The 12,980-nt window shown below is 48.1% G+C and overlaps 1 protein-coding gene across 20 annotated transcripts in view; it reads left to right on the forward strand.

Annotated features, from left to right (window-relative positions):
- The window catches only part of LOC125725003 (protein Aster-B-like), a 100,676-nt gene that overhangs the window by 73,726 nt on the left and 13,970 nt on the right, over nucleotides 1-12,980 (forward strand). For 11 of the 20 annotated variants that reach the window (XM_049001515.1, XM_049001521.1, XM_049001532.1 and 8 more), the window contains 4 exons: nucleotides 2,094-2,114; nucleotides 3,720-3,743; nucleotides 6,856-6,876; nucleotides 7,708-7,731. The exons of 1 other annotated variant lie outside the window; for it this stretch is intronic. In XM_049001515.1, the coding sequence (XP_048857472.1) occupies nucleotides 2,094-2,114; nucleotides 3,720-3,743; nucleotides 6,856-6,876; nucleotides 7,708-7,731 (90 nt within the window). The remainder of the gene's footprint in view (nucleotides 1-2,093; nucleotides 2,115-3,719; nucleotides 3,744-6,855; nucleotides 6,877-7,707; nucleotides 7,732-12,980) is intronic. 8 more of the 20 variants (XM_049001523.1, XM_049001525.1, XM_049001524.1 and 5 more) reach the window with 6 other exon arrangements.

Raw genomic sequence — 12,980 nt, forward strand, 5'->3', positions numbered from 1 at the left:
ACAATTCTAACTGTTTTTTTTTTTTTTTTTTTTATAAAATAAAAGCATATGAATGGTCTCAGTCATTCTTCTGGATCTAGTGTCCATCTGGGGTCATTTTTCTCTGAATTTGTGTCCACAAGGCTGTTACTGCTGGTACACGCACACCTTTGTGGACGTAGCTATTTCTCCATGTCACCCAAAATGAGGCATTCTTCAAGCACCGTTGAATGCGATGCCCTCTCACTGTTTTGTGTCTCTCAGCCCCGACCTATTCCACAAGCATCATCCCAAAAATCCCCCAGCGCGACATCAGACGGTTGACTTTGGAGTTTGAGCCCATCGTAACTGTTGAAATGTGATCCACAGAATTAACTCGGTGATCAGCTGAAACCTGCTAATTCCACTGTTTGCTGTGTAAACCGTGTCATTCTGCGACCGTCTAGCTGACGCCACAGTTGTTTTCTCTTCAGTCGCTCCTGTTTCAAATTTAGTTCAGACCGAGTTGGCGGTTTTTAAAGGGGCTGTCCGAGGCCTCCAAGAGCTGAAAAACGAGCCCGAAATCCTTAGCCTACAGGCTACGACCATGTTCCCTGATGCATAACGCGTTTCCAGGGAAACTGCCAGGTAGCCACGGCCATGCTGAGCGGAGATGCTGATTCGCTCCCATTGAGTGCTTTTTGAGGAAGGGGGTTTTGGTATTCTGTTATTTCAGAAATACACAGTCAATAATACACCAGTGTAAAGACCTTCCCTGGTCGTACATACTGTCTAAGGGATTCAGGGCTTTCTGTGATGGGTTAGACTTCACACACGTAGTCAGCCTTGCTGGAAAGGGCGAGGTTAGCCTTCTCTGTTTCACGCCGCGATAGCGTGTGTGGCCACCACGTTGGTAAGCCTTCACACCCCGCATTTTTAATTTATGAACCAGTATTTTATCTGCTTTGCTCCTTGTGCTCGCCATTAGGTCCGCAGTAATTCCCGCCCCCTGCACCTTTCCTCACACGTAATTTTGTTTTAGCTGTTGTCTGTAGCTTTCAGTTTCTGATGAGTCACCAATCCTGTGCAGGACTTTTTATCATCTGTTAGAATCTTATGTTCTCCTTTATTCGCTGTGGCAGTTTTACCAAATATAGCGGAAATATGGTTTGTAGAGCGAGGAGGTTGACGTACCATATTAGGGACCCCTGGTAGCCTGTCATGCGACTCCGTGGATATGAATCGAATGTGTCCCAAACTGGACACCACGTTGTATATGTTGTCGTGGCAACACTGTGTCACATTTCCCATTGTGGATATGGCCGCTGTGGCCTTTCCTCCAGTTCCGTCCACGCGTCATCGCACCACAACGTCAGGGTGTGGCTCCGGGTGTCAGGTTGGGTTGTATTTCTGAGAAAATCCACTAGGAGTCCTGCTGGACAAACGATGGACGCACGGTGCATGACGTGGGTCAGTCAGGGGTGTCAGCTTAGGGTACGATGAGAGTCTGGCCTGATATCCAGCCGCCATTCAAGAGACTCCCAAGGCAACAATCGGGCACCTCCAAGGACAGCTAATGGAGGAGTGGTCTGTGTAAGGACCCAGATGTAACCGCAGTGCTGTGTCAGCAGTTAGCCTGAATTTAAATACCATACAATATGATTTTTTTACATTCAAGGAAAGTTCTAAGGCATGCACTATGCACTTCACTTCAGATGCATAATAAAATAATAACTGATGTAAGAAACATTGGTTCTTTCAGGCTATTTACAGAACACCCTAGTGATGGCACACCTCAGTCACAGTTTATTGTACTGTGTACACCCTGTACACCCCTTACTGGGTTTATTCCAGCGTGTCCCACACTGCCAGCCCATCCCCACATGGGGCTCCGGAACGTGTTTGCGTTTCTGTCCCATTAACTCCCCCTCCCTCTCCTCCCCCCAACCCGAAGACGTCCCCCTGTTCTGTGAAGAGTAACTTGTCATTTAATTTTCCCCGTGGAATGCTTCAGTCCCTCGGCGTCCGCGCTGTTATGAAGTGTCACTTCTCTAACGCCTTTTTGTTTCCCTCTGCTGTTCCTCCTGCAGTTTCCTTTTTCCTGATTCCTTTGTTCTTCTTCTTGTGCATGCTAGTCTCACAAGCGACTTTCCAAAGTAAGCATTTCTCTTTTCTGTTCTTTACCCTGCACACATCCACCCTAACGCCATGTAATGTGTCCTGCATTGTGTCCCCACGTCGCTCCCCTCCCCGTACACCGTCAGTCCTCCTTACGGTTGTTGTCTTCCGCATGTCGCCCTTCTTCTCCCTGCACCCTGCCTCACGGCCTCCCTCTCACTGCACCCTGCCTCACGGCCTCCCTCTCACTGCACCCTGCCTCACGGCCTCCCTCTCACTGCACCCTGCCTCACGGCCTCCCTCTCACTGCACCCTGCCTCACGGCCTCCCTCTCACTGCACCCTGCCTCACGGCCTCCCTCTCACTGCACGCCTGCTATTTTTGTTTCCTCCATCACCCCTTTGAGTTCCCCCTTAGTATTAAGTCAACCCTCCACCTGTATATATAAGCCCACTGCTGCAGTGTCTCCATCGGCATTCAGGCCAGTGCTCACCCCAAACAGTCCTCGACTGAGTTCTGGGAGGGGCCCCGTCGGGGGGGTGTCGGCTTAGGGCCGAGATATGCTCCTGCTCTCCTGTATTAGCCTGACCCCAATGGCAGCTGGGAAATGCTTTCCAAAGCCCCACAGCCTGTGAGGCAGACAGGAGTTTCCCCCTCTGCTTTGGAGCCTTTTCGGGCGATGGATCAGCACGGAGACGCAGGTGTAGCTATCCTCACGTTCCTCTGCCAAGCTTTTTATCTTCCAGAGAAACCCATGTTTGATGGGTCTCTTTTAGTTGTCGGAGAATGTGATTCAGGACGGTGCCATGATTAGCAAAGCATGACTTCCGAAGCATCAGTGGGTATGTTACCCTCTCCTTCCACACTCTGAGGAGAAGACTATCCCCATCACCCTGCAGTCTAACACGGATGTTAAGGCATTTTCTGGGACTTGTCTGTGCTTGGACTTAGTTTTGCGTATTCTTACAACATAGCATTCCAGATAGATGTGTGACAGATATAAGGGTGGCGAGCTAATCAGTTTCTTGCTGTGATTACTTGACCCGGTTTTAGAGTGCAGCGTGCATTGTGGCCCTGTTGGAGGCAGGCCTCAGAGCCCTAGTGTCCAGTGCGCCCGCTCGTTGGGTGGTCTCCATGGCAACATGGTTTGCCGAGGTGCTGCTCCGCCTACCACCCCGTTGCCGTGACCGCCGCTGCTTGGGCCGCTGAGTGGGCCGGGACCGTTCCCCGCCTCAAACCCTCCCCACAGGAATGCACTTTGCTGGATTACGCACACCTTTGAGGCCTGTGATGTTTAATGCATCTGAGCATCTGAACTCGTTTACTTTGGACTGCTGATGTCTAATGGAAGTAGATTAAAAAAAAAAAACCTGCATATGAAGATGGTTCGATTAATCTCGACGACCCACGTGATGTCAGACACCCTCACCACTTCCGGTTAAGTTTTGCTAAACTGGGGAGTTTGGGAAGTTCAACATGGAAATACACACAAATCAATAATGCATGTTGTGATCGCATAGAAGGATGGTTAAGCCACATGCGTACATTTGACATTATGCTGCTCAATTACTGTTTTTGTCTAAGTGGAGTTTTTGTTCATTTATTTTTATTCACCTCTTCACTTATCTTCATTTCCTTTCCAGTGTGAAAGACTAAGCGTCATAAAAGTAAGGATTTGACTTTATTCCATCTGCCCCTTTCCCTGGCCTGCCCTCTGTATTGAGTTTGGCACCGACCCTCTGCCCAGTGGCATCACCGCACACTGAGATGCTGAGAACTCAGACATGCCCACAACTTACTACTCCGACTTAGTTCCTGTGCCTCTCTCATACGAGTAATTTATTTAGAAATCAGTTTGACGTCACACAGAGTCACAGCATCCTTAATTGTCATTAGTTATTGTTGCTAACATGTGATACTTGTGTAAGATTTAGGCAAGTCACCCCGCACTGGGGACCCAAGTTTAAATAGTCATCTGTTAGCATAAGCATAAATTAGCTTGCCCCTCCCTGGGTGAGTTCACTCCCGTTCCCTGGCTTGAGAATACTGCATGTGTTTGTCACACCCCTACTAATACTCCATATTGGTCAAGGGAGCGGAGATCAGTAGATCAATTCAATAATCAGGTGCATTGGTGGCGTCCCATTGGTTCCCAGAACCACCCACCCCTCCACCTCCGTCATTTTGCACCATCAGCTGTAGGACTGAAGGTGGAATTGAGTGACTAGCTTTAGAAAGTAATGGCCTTCAGGACTCATACACTGGGGACAGCATCACCCCTTTGATCAGAAGGTTGCCGATTCGAGGCCGAGGAGAATAATCACATGTTTGTGGGCCCTTGAGCAAGACCCTTATCCCTAGCTCCAGGGGTGCTGCATGCAGTGGCTGACCCTGTGCTGTGACCCCCCCCCCCCAAGCTTGCTCTCACCTGTCTGTTTGTCAAAAGGAGAGCATGGTGAGGTAGGCAAAAATGGAATTACCCCACAGGTATTAATAAAGTATGACAATTTTTTGTGTCAAGTGGAATGTTAGGAGACATGAAAAAAGGGATTTTTTTCAACTGGAAATCGGGAGAGAAGACCACAGGAGCACTGCTTTCCGCTAGCGTCAGTGTATGGCAAGATCCTGCTTTACCCGTGCACTCGTCACACAGCAGCCGTCCTGGTTTCCATATGCCAGCAGGAAGAATCTGGAATGTGGTAAATGACGCAGCAAAGGGCATCTAGGTCAAGAGCGAACGGTTTCTGTCATCCTCAAACCAGGGACCCACACACACACACCATCCATTCTGAGAGCTTCAAGTCAGAATAACCTACAGAAGACCACAAGCACAAGAACTTGGCACGGAGAAGTCTATACAGGTTTTGTGTTGGTCAGTCCCCCGCCCGCCCCCCCTCAATTTAAAATATTGTTAAAGTGTACTGCAAGGATATTCCACTCACGTCTGCATGTCTGGTGCCAAACATGAAGAATCAGGAAGCGTGAAATGCAGAAGGACCCTAAGAATGAGTGAGCACCGGTCAGCAAGTGTGATTTATGACCCAACGGCAGGCTTTCCGGGCATGTGTCAGTTGCTGCGTGGGATGGTTTCTTCCACCTGTGCCTCACGGTTCGAGGTGTGGGCATGAAGCAGCACACGCGGGGCAGCAGCCTCGTTGGTCGTCTCGCTCGTGGAGCGCTCGAGATGTGAGATCTGCTGGATTATCTGTTGTTATAAAGAGGGGAGGTTAATTGTAGCTTATGCCTCTGCCTGTGTATTTGTGTTTTAACAAGCTGCTCAGACGGGTGCAGTATTCACCCCTCCCTGACTATGCTGGTGGAGAAGGATTAGGGTGCTCTCTACAGTCAGTCATGTAGAAGTGCGGTTCACATGTGCATCGCGTAAAATATAGATTTGTTGTTTTAATAGCTTAGCCCAGTTTTACCTAACCCCATACTCACCAACCCCCAGCTATCCTACATTTGTGTTCCCTCCAAGGTCACAACACACTTGTACCAGGTATTTGATGTTCTTGATTGCCTGATTGTTCAGTTGTGCTGGGAGCTGGGGGGGATTTGTCATTGAGAGGGAAGTGCAGCAGCTCTTACTGCCTGTGTGCAGTCTTCCTTTAAGCAGATATGCACCGATATTTGCATTTCCATGCATTATTCTTAACGAAATTAGATCGAGTGTTTAAAATGCAATGCAACAGCTAGTGAATACTAACATATATTGTCCAGTTGTCTATTTAAACGATATAAACGCAGTAATACAATTATTTAAGAACAAACATCTGCATTCTCAGTCACTCCTGCCTCCCTCCCATACATGCTCCTGTTAAATCTCCCTTCTGTAAACTGCCCTTCGTGGGAATCAGTGACCCCCCCGCCATCCAACCTGCCTTCCACCCTGCTCTCCAAATACAGCAGTCCTAAGCATGTCGTGAGGATTCTTGCTCCAGTACTGCTTATACGTGTATCAGGGTTTTCACTGGAAGCTCAGCCTAACTAATGCCCAGTCGGCTCCTTGACAGCATGTATGTTAGCAATGTGCTATTTTCCTCACTTGGACAGCACTTATAAGAAAAGCATCCACTCAGTAAAATCCATATGTGTAAATCGGTCAGCGCAGGCAGTCTTTGCTCTGTTTTTACAGATACTCTATAAACAAAGAAGCAAAGCAGCGTAATAATATAACAGAGGAAAATGCACCGCCGGCCTTGATTTGGGGTCGTTAAATTTAGCATTTTATTTTATCTTCTGGCTTCTATTTAAAAATTCTAACATGGGTCTCAATCTCCCATCTTCCAAATGAATGTCAACAGTCCTAACCACTTAATCACCAATAATTGCAGGCCTCTTAAAAGGCTAATTTCTCTGGTTCGCTGCTTTATGATAGACGGAAGCATTTAACAATGATTCATAAGTCCAACACCAGTGTCGGTAATACCAGGTGGCAATGAGACGCACCTCAGCGGTGACCGTTGCTGCATTACCTCTGCTGAGTGCATCTTTAAATACCATAGTGAAATGATTTAAAAGGTTACTTATCACTGGACAAAAAAAATAATCCACACCTCCTTTTCCCCACGAAGGGGAGGGATTAAATGTGACCTTTACGCACCCTATATGTATATATCTGCAGACAGTCTGTAAACACATCCGCTGTTTATATAACCTGCTATATTTGATATCTTTTGAGCCCTAAGCCCAGATAGGCAGGTTCGTACATCAGTCTTAACTCACAGTGTCTTCTTCTTTCTCTTTGTCCCTCCTGCGTCTCCCGCCCGGAAAACACAGAAAAGCCAGAGTTGGTACAACGTAAGTGACAACCTCGTTCTCTTTGTGTGATCGTGTGTCCGTGTGTAGACTTGGCTGCCGTGTGACCCGGGTGGTAGCTAATGTTTTTGGTGAAAGCGGATTGGACAAAGGGGTGGGTATGTGGTTAGGACTGGGGATGGAGGGGGTCATCTTTTGCTTTTAGGGGAATCTCTGTCAGAAGCTGGAAGAGTTTGTGTGTGTGTGTGTGTGTGTGTGTGTGTGTGTCCATAGATCATTGCTCTTTACTCCTCTCCACACTCCTGCCTCCCTCCAGGAGACCACATCTTCTTGCCACACACTGGTTCTGGTGATTTTCATCCAAGTGAAATTCAGTGATGTGTACCCTCCCCCATTATGTTCGCGGAGTTTGCCTGTGTGACTGGGTGTGTGTGAGTGTGTGCGTGTCTGTACCCTGTGACAAACTGCCACTGCTTCAGGGATGCACTCTGCCTCACTCTGCCTGGGATAGACACCAGCCCCCCTGCAACCCTGTGCAGCATAGCCAGTTAATGGATGGATGGATGGATGGATGGATGGATGGATGGATGGATGGATGGACGGACGGATTGATGGACGGATGTTTACATTTTCGATAAGTGACACATGGAGCATCCTCTGAAACCACTGAGTCAGATGAATAACTCTATGTGAGCGGCTGCTACGATGGTGCTGAGCTTCTGTTCTGGAATCTTCCAAGTGGGTTCACGTGGGAGTTGTGTTGTTCCTTTTTTGTACTCTATGCTTTCGTTCAACGTGTATTTGTTTTTTTTTTTTCCCACCCCTGCTTTATTTACTTTTTCTTTTTTTTAAACCTTTTCTCTGTCTTTCCAGCATGAAAGACAACACCTCCTGAGAGTAAGCATGATTATTATTTTCATTTTTTGGTCCTTTCTTTCCTTTCTGTTCTGCCTCCTGTCTGTTCTTTCTGCGGGGTCCCTCTGCTTTCAAACACTGCCTTGCCCCCCACCTGCCTGTGAACCCTTAGGCAGCGTCAGTCTGCACTGGTCCCGCACCTGAGTGTCACATGTGCTGATTGGCAGCATTTGATTTGCTGACTGAATGCCACTCTGGTTTGGTCATTTCCTTGACCCCTCCCTTTCCCGCCTCAGATGCTAGTTCCAGAATACATACTGGTCCTTACACTGAGCGTGCTGGTTTTTGGTCCAGTTGAATTCTTTCTTAATTAATTGCTTTAATTTTTCAGTCATTTGCAGCCACATTTTGGTTGCAAATAATTCTGATATTGAAAGCAATAAGTGTTTCCAGGTATCTCTGAAATCAGTCAATTAATCGACCTCCATCAAAGGAGTTAAAACATTGTTTAAATTAAACTGTTTACAGCCAATATATTTTTGATCAGATCAGTCATTTTCCCCTTAAATGCTTTGGGAAAAATTCAGGAAGATATTTAAAATTATGCAATACATTAAAATAACTTTAATTTAGATTTCAGCTGGGCTTAAAAACAGAACACTTTGGTGTGTGTTAATGGTAATGCAGTGCATGAATTTTAACAGCAGGTGGCGATATGGCCACTCCAGGCACACCACATGCACGTAACCCAGTTTGAATGTGGGCAGCAGCCACAGCCTTCTGCATGACCTCCATGGCCTGTCTTGAGTTTCTGCCCACAGGCCCAAGGCACTACACTGATTCTGCCACATGGGGCCAGTATTGAGGCATGTTGCCTACTCCATGTGGCACTCATGACCTCTTCTGTAGTGGAACCTTGAACTGAGCCTTTCTTAAGATGTTTTGGGGACAAGCGTAATAGGAGAGTGTCTTAGTGACTATTATTTTTCTAAGCATTTTTACTGTGGTGCATGATTTGGGACGGCTCCTTAGCCAAAGCATTGCAATGCACAGCTTTTACAGGAAGTGATGTCATCTCCCACAGGCAAGCATTCTGAATGTTAAAAACAGGCAAGGCACAGTTTCCAAGTGCTAAGCTTTTAAAAATGTATAAAGCTCTTCCCATTATTTTGGACCAGCTGATACAGGCACCTTTGTCTTAACTTTCTAATACTGCACTTTCTGCGGAAAGCAGACCCTTTCATTCTTAGTAATAAATGTAGTGTCTGCTTTCACTGTCCTTTAGACTTGGGGGATGTTGCTAATGTAGCTCATGTGTTCTGGTAGCCCAGTATTCCCCATGCTTGTCGTCCTTATGTTCCTGTTACAGCCCCATAGGTCAATAGACAATTCAGAAGCATTCCTCAGGGCAGCAGTGTCGAACCAAGTGAGAGCTACTCTTATGAAGGAAATGGTGTGACGAGCCACCAGGTTGCGACGGCGTTTACCTGCGTTTTTATTGACCGGAGGCAGTTGCCCGACCATTTCTATCGGGAAACTAGAACAGGCTCCTCCACAGTGTCTTATTGAGCTTGTTTTTTCATTTGTTTTTTTTGAGATGTGGCTCTGGTGTAAATTTTGGGTCTTTGCTACGTAAGCTGTAGGTCCCTTATGCTGTGGTCATCTGTTCGATCTGCTGTTTAACAGGAGGCTTGTATATTCAATACTGGCATCTCCCAATTGCATCCAGGTGGGGCATCAGTGTCGGCGTCTGCCGGATGGGCGGGGTGGAGCCTGGCTTCTCGGGGGTCGCGGGGTCTCCCATGAGCAGTGATGAGCTCCCATGGCACTGACGCCACTCGTGATTATAACCAAAACCGTCCTCTTGTGAGTTCTGAGCACCAGGGAGCGCCCCACCCCCCCGCCTCCGGCGTGCCCGTCTCCCGACTTTGACCTCATCCATCGGCCGTGGCACCAAATAGGCAGCAGAGCTCTTACACATGCTGCGATTATACCGGTTTACACGGCACCAGTGCCTACGCAGTTCTGGTGAAAAAGCAGATATAAGATATAAAGCTCCCCCCCCACCCCAGCCCTCCCTCTCAGGTTCAGCTGCTATAGAGTCAGAGTTAATGGTACAGGGCTTATAGAGTGCATCTCTGGGGACAGGGGACTCATGTCCGCGGTGGAGAGCACTCTGATTCAGCTCTCTGGCATGTGTCTGCCACCCCCACTCTGAAACAGACACACACCCCTAGGCCTTCAGAGGGAAGGGTTTTAGAGTTCATTCACCCTCTCCCATATCTGGCAGAGAGAGAGAGAGAATGAGAGAGAACATGGGAAAGAGATGCAGGATGTGTTTAAGGGGCCTCTTAAAGTACAGAACGCTTGCCTAAGATACATCTGTTTTGGCCTTTCAGCTCTTTCGAAGCAATTGTCATCCTGTTTTGGACACTGGTTGTTTTAAATCAGGACAGCAATGTGGCTTCAAATGTTTTTACAGTGAAATCTCAACACCCTTACACCTAATGCCTGTCCGCCTCCCCCCGTGCCTCCAGGGTTTCTCACAGGGTTTTTGGTGGGAGTGGTTTCTGGTACTGGTACTCTCTGCCTGGAGAGCTGAAGTAAACAGAGATTGTAAAGGCCAGCGGATGAGCTGGACGTCGCCCGTCTGCCCTCCATTAATCATCTCCCCCACACCAGTCCAATAGCCTGGACTGAGACTGCTTGCCTTGACAGAACATCTGCTTCAGGTTTTCAGGATCCCTCCCCTTCCTGACACACACAGACATGCACACACCCTCCTATGAAGCTGATTGGCCAGTAGAGAGAATAACCCAAGCTGCCCCCGCACACACACACACAAACACTCCTGTCGTGCTCCACTCCTTAAAAGCTGTCTTCTAGGAATCGCAGCAACGACCGACAGGCATCCTGTCAGCCAGCCCACGCAGGTGACCCCCACACCCTCGTCCTACACGGTGCCAGTCACCGACGGCGCTCACTGTTTGCTTTGAGGTTAATCTGTAACCCAGCAGCACTGGAGTTCTTCATATACACCTGGGACTAGTCCTCACCTCCTGGAGGTCAGGGATGTCAGGTCTCGCCATCTCGACACCTGACGGATAAGCGGAGGTGAAGACTTCGGCATTGGGGACGGACGTCTTGCTGTGTTTTGCTGGCTCAGTTTCGGCACGGTGGCTGCTCCATTTGATGCGGATGTCAGGACTCTCATCGGAAGTTCTTTTTAAGAAAAGGAGATCCTCTCTCAAACCCAAGATGGATTTTTTCTCCTGACTGGAAAAATCTCATTCCAACTCAATCAGAAGTGAGTTTACGTGTCTCACTTCCCAAGCAATTTGAAGATCGCGTTTTTTGATGTATTTTTTTTTTATGGATGACCGCTTGCTCGAATTCTTTGCAGCATTTTTGATCATTCGAAATGTGACCTCTTCCAAAAGGACCATCATTTTGTTACTTTGTGCCAGCAGTATAATGTGTATGAGGTGCTAGCTTAAAAACAGAACCACTGTTTTTATCTGACAGTCGTGGATTATTTATACATTTTGGACCAGGACGGACCAATGGCAGCAGTAAAACAGTAGTAAAAATTCTGGATACTCTTCAGCAAAGTCAGGCACAGTAACAACTCTGCTCACTGTATGATCAGAGACTGGGTCTGCCTACAGAAACAGGACAGTTCCCGAAAAAAGACCACAGCGGCCAGAGGGGTGGGGATGAGAAAGGGAATGAGAGAGAGAGAGAGAGAGCATGTGGGAGTTTGGAAAAATCAGTCATTATTTGCTTCATAAAACTAAACAGCTGTTCGCTATCACTGTCAGACAAAATCAGCATAAAGCATTCAGAGGGACAAATGCATTTAGCCAGTTCGCGTTGATGCCCCAACATTGATTTTCTTCCTTAATTTGCTCATCCTGTCAGGAGTGTGAAACAAAGGTCCTTGAGTCTCGAATAAGAAGATCAGCATTCCTGACCTAAAGTAGAGGATTTCTCCATTTATTCTGCTGCTCCGTTCATTCTGGGGCTGCGCCGGACACGGGAAGGGGGGCCGTGATCTGGGGGTTTGTGCGCATGCACAACGGACACAAGGAGCCAAAACAAAAGGGGCTGTCTTCCGGGGTTACTCCAGGTCAGCCGCTGTGGTGCTTCGTGTGAGCCAGAGATTGTGCAGTTGGAGCCAGTGGAGTTCAACACCCGGGCTACAAGTGGCACCACATAGATTAGGAGCAGCCCGAAGAGCCTCTTTGGAGGACACCTTTTCGCGAACCGCTGCACCAGTCGATGGGGATTGCTTCAGGAGACAGGCTAGCTTCTGCCGGGTCGTCCGTATTCAGATAGGTGCCGTCGGCTGGACCAAAAAGAACCCATTCTCAGCCAGGAGTCTGGGCTGTTTTTTCTCAAGGGTGACCCCCAGTGTGCCAACCGCAGATGGAGGCTTTGTCAGACTCCCTTTCGGACTGGGAGGCTCTCCTGGAGCTGGAAGAGGCTTTGACTAGGTGGATGCTGCAGGCATCGACCACAGATGACTGGGAGGGGGGCATCTGGGAGAACTGGGACTGGGAGTCAGAGGAGATCCCTGCCGTAAGTTTTTCCGCAAGAGGTGTGCGGTAGGGGTGGGCGTTGGGGAGCACCGGGGACGGTAGCCGGCAAACCGACCCTCTATGTAAGCACAGCTGCGTGTTAGAGACACCAGTCCATCAAGCCACTGGCGGTTTACACTGGCAGCCATGTTCGCTTGCCTTCTCCACTCATACCAGTTGAGCATCTCCATGGTCTGCCTCACAGTGTCTGTAGGTACGTGTCATACGGTGAGACGCCAAGGTGAGCGACCAACCCTCCCCGTGGATCTCTGCGACCACGTAATTACCTCACGTGTTGAGCTTCCAGTTCTCTTGAACACGCCGAGGATTAATGGCGTTTGAAACACTTTCAGAACGTGTCCATGCCTACAAAAGCCGTCTGAGATCATTATACGTCTTTGCTCTGCATATTTGAACCTTCATGCGGTTTTTAGGTTGGATTGATAGATAAATATAATAATATTCCATTTATAATTTATGTAAATGAGAGCAGTTTCCTGCCTGGAAGACTCTTGTTGCTGTTTTCTGTCCAAGAGCTGATCGTCTTCAACGGTGGAACCATTCAGCCCTGTTCTATACTCCCAAAATGAAACAAGCTTTTGTTTTCCATAGATTACTTACTGATATAACAGGCTCATAATGCCCTCTTGCATCAGTTCCTCCTTTCTGCCTCCACAACTGTCCAGCAGAAGCAGCCATGTCTACCTGTCG

The sequence above is a fragment of the Brienomyrus brachyistius genome, unplaced genomic scaffold (assembly GCF_023856365.1).
Source record: "Brienomyrus brachyistius isolate T26 unplaced genomic scaffold, BBRACH_0.4 scaffold59, whole genome shotgun sequence".
Classification (NCBI taxonomy): domain Eukaryota; kingdom Metazoa; phylum Chordata; class Actinopteri; order Osteoglossiformes; family Mormyridae; genus Brienomyrus; species Brienomyrus brachyistius.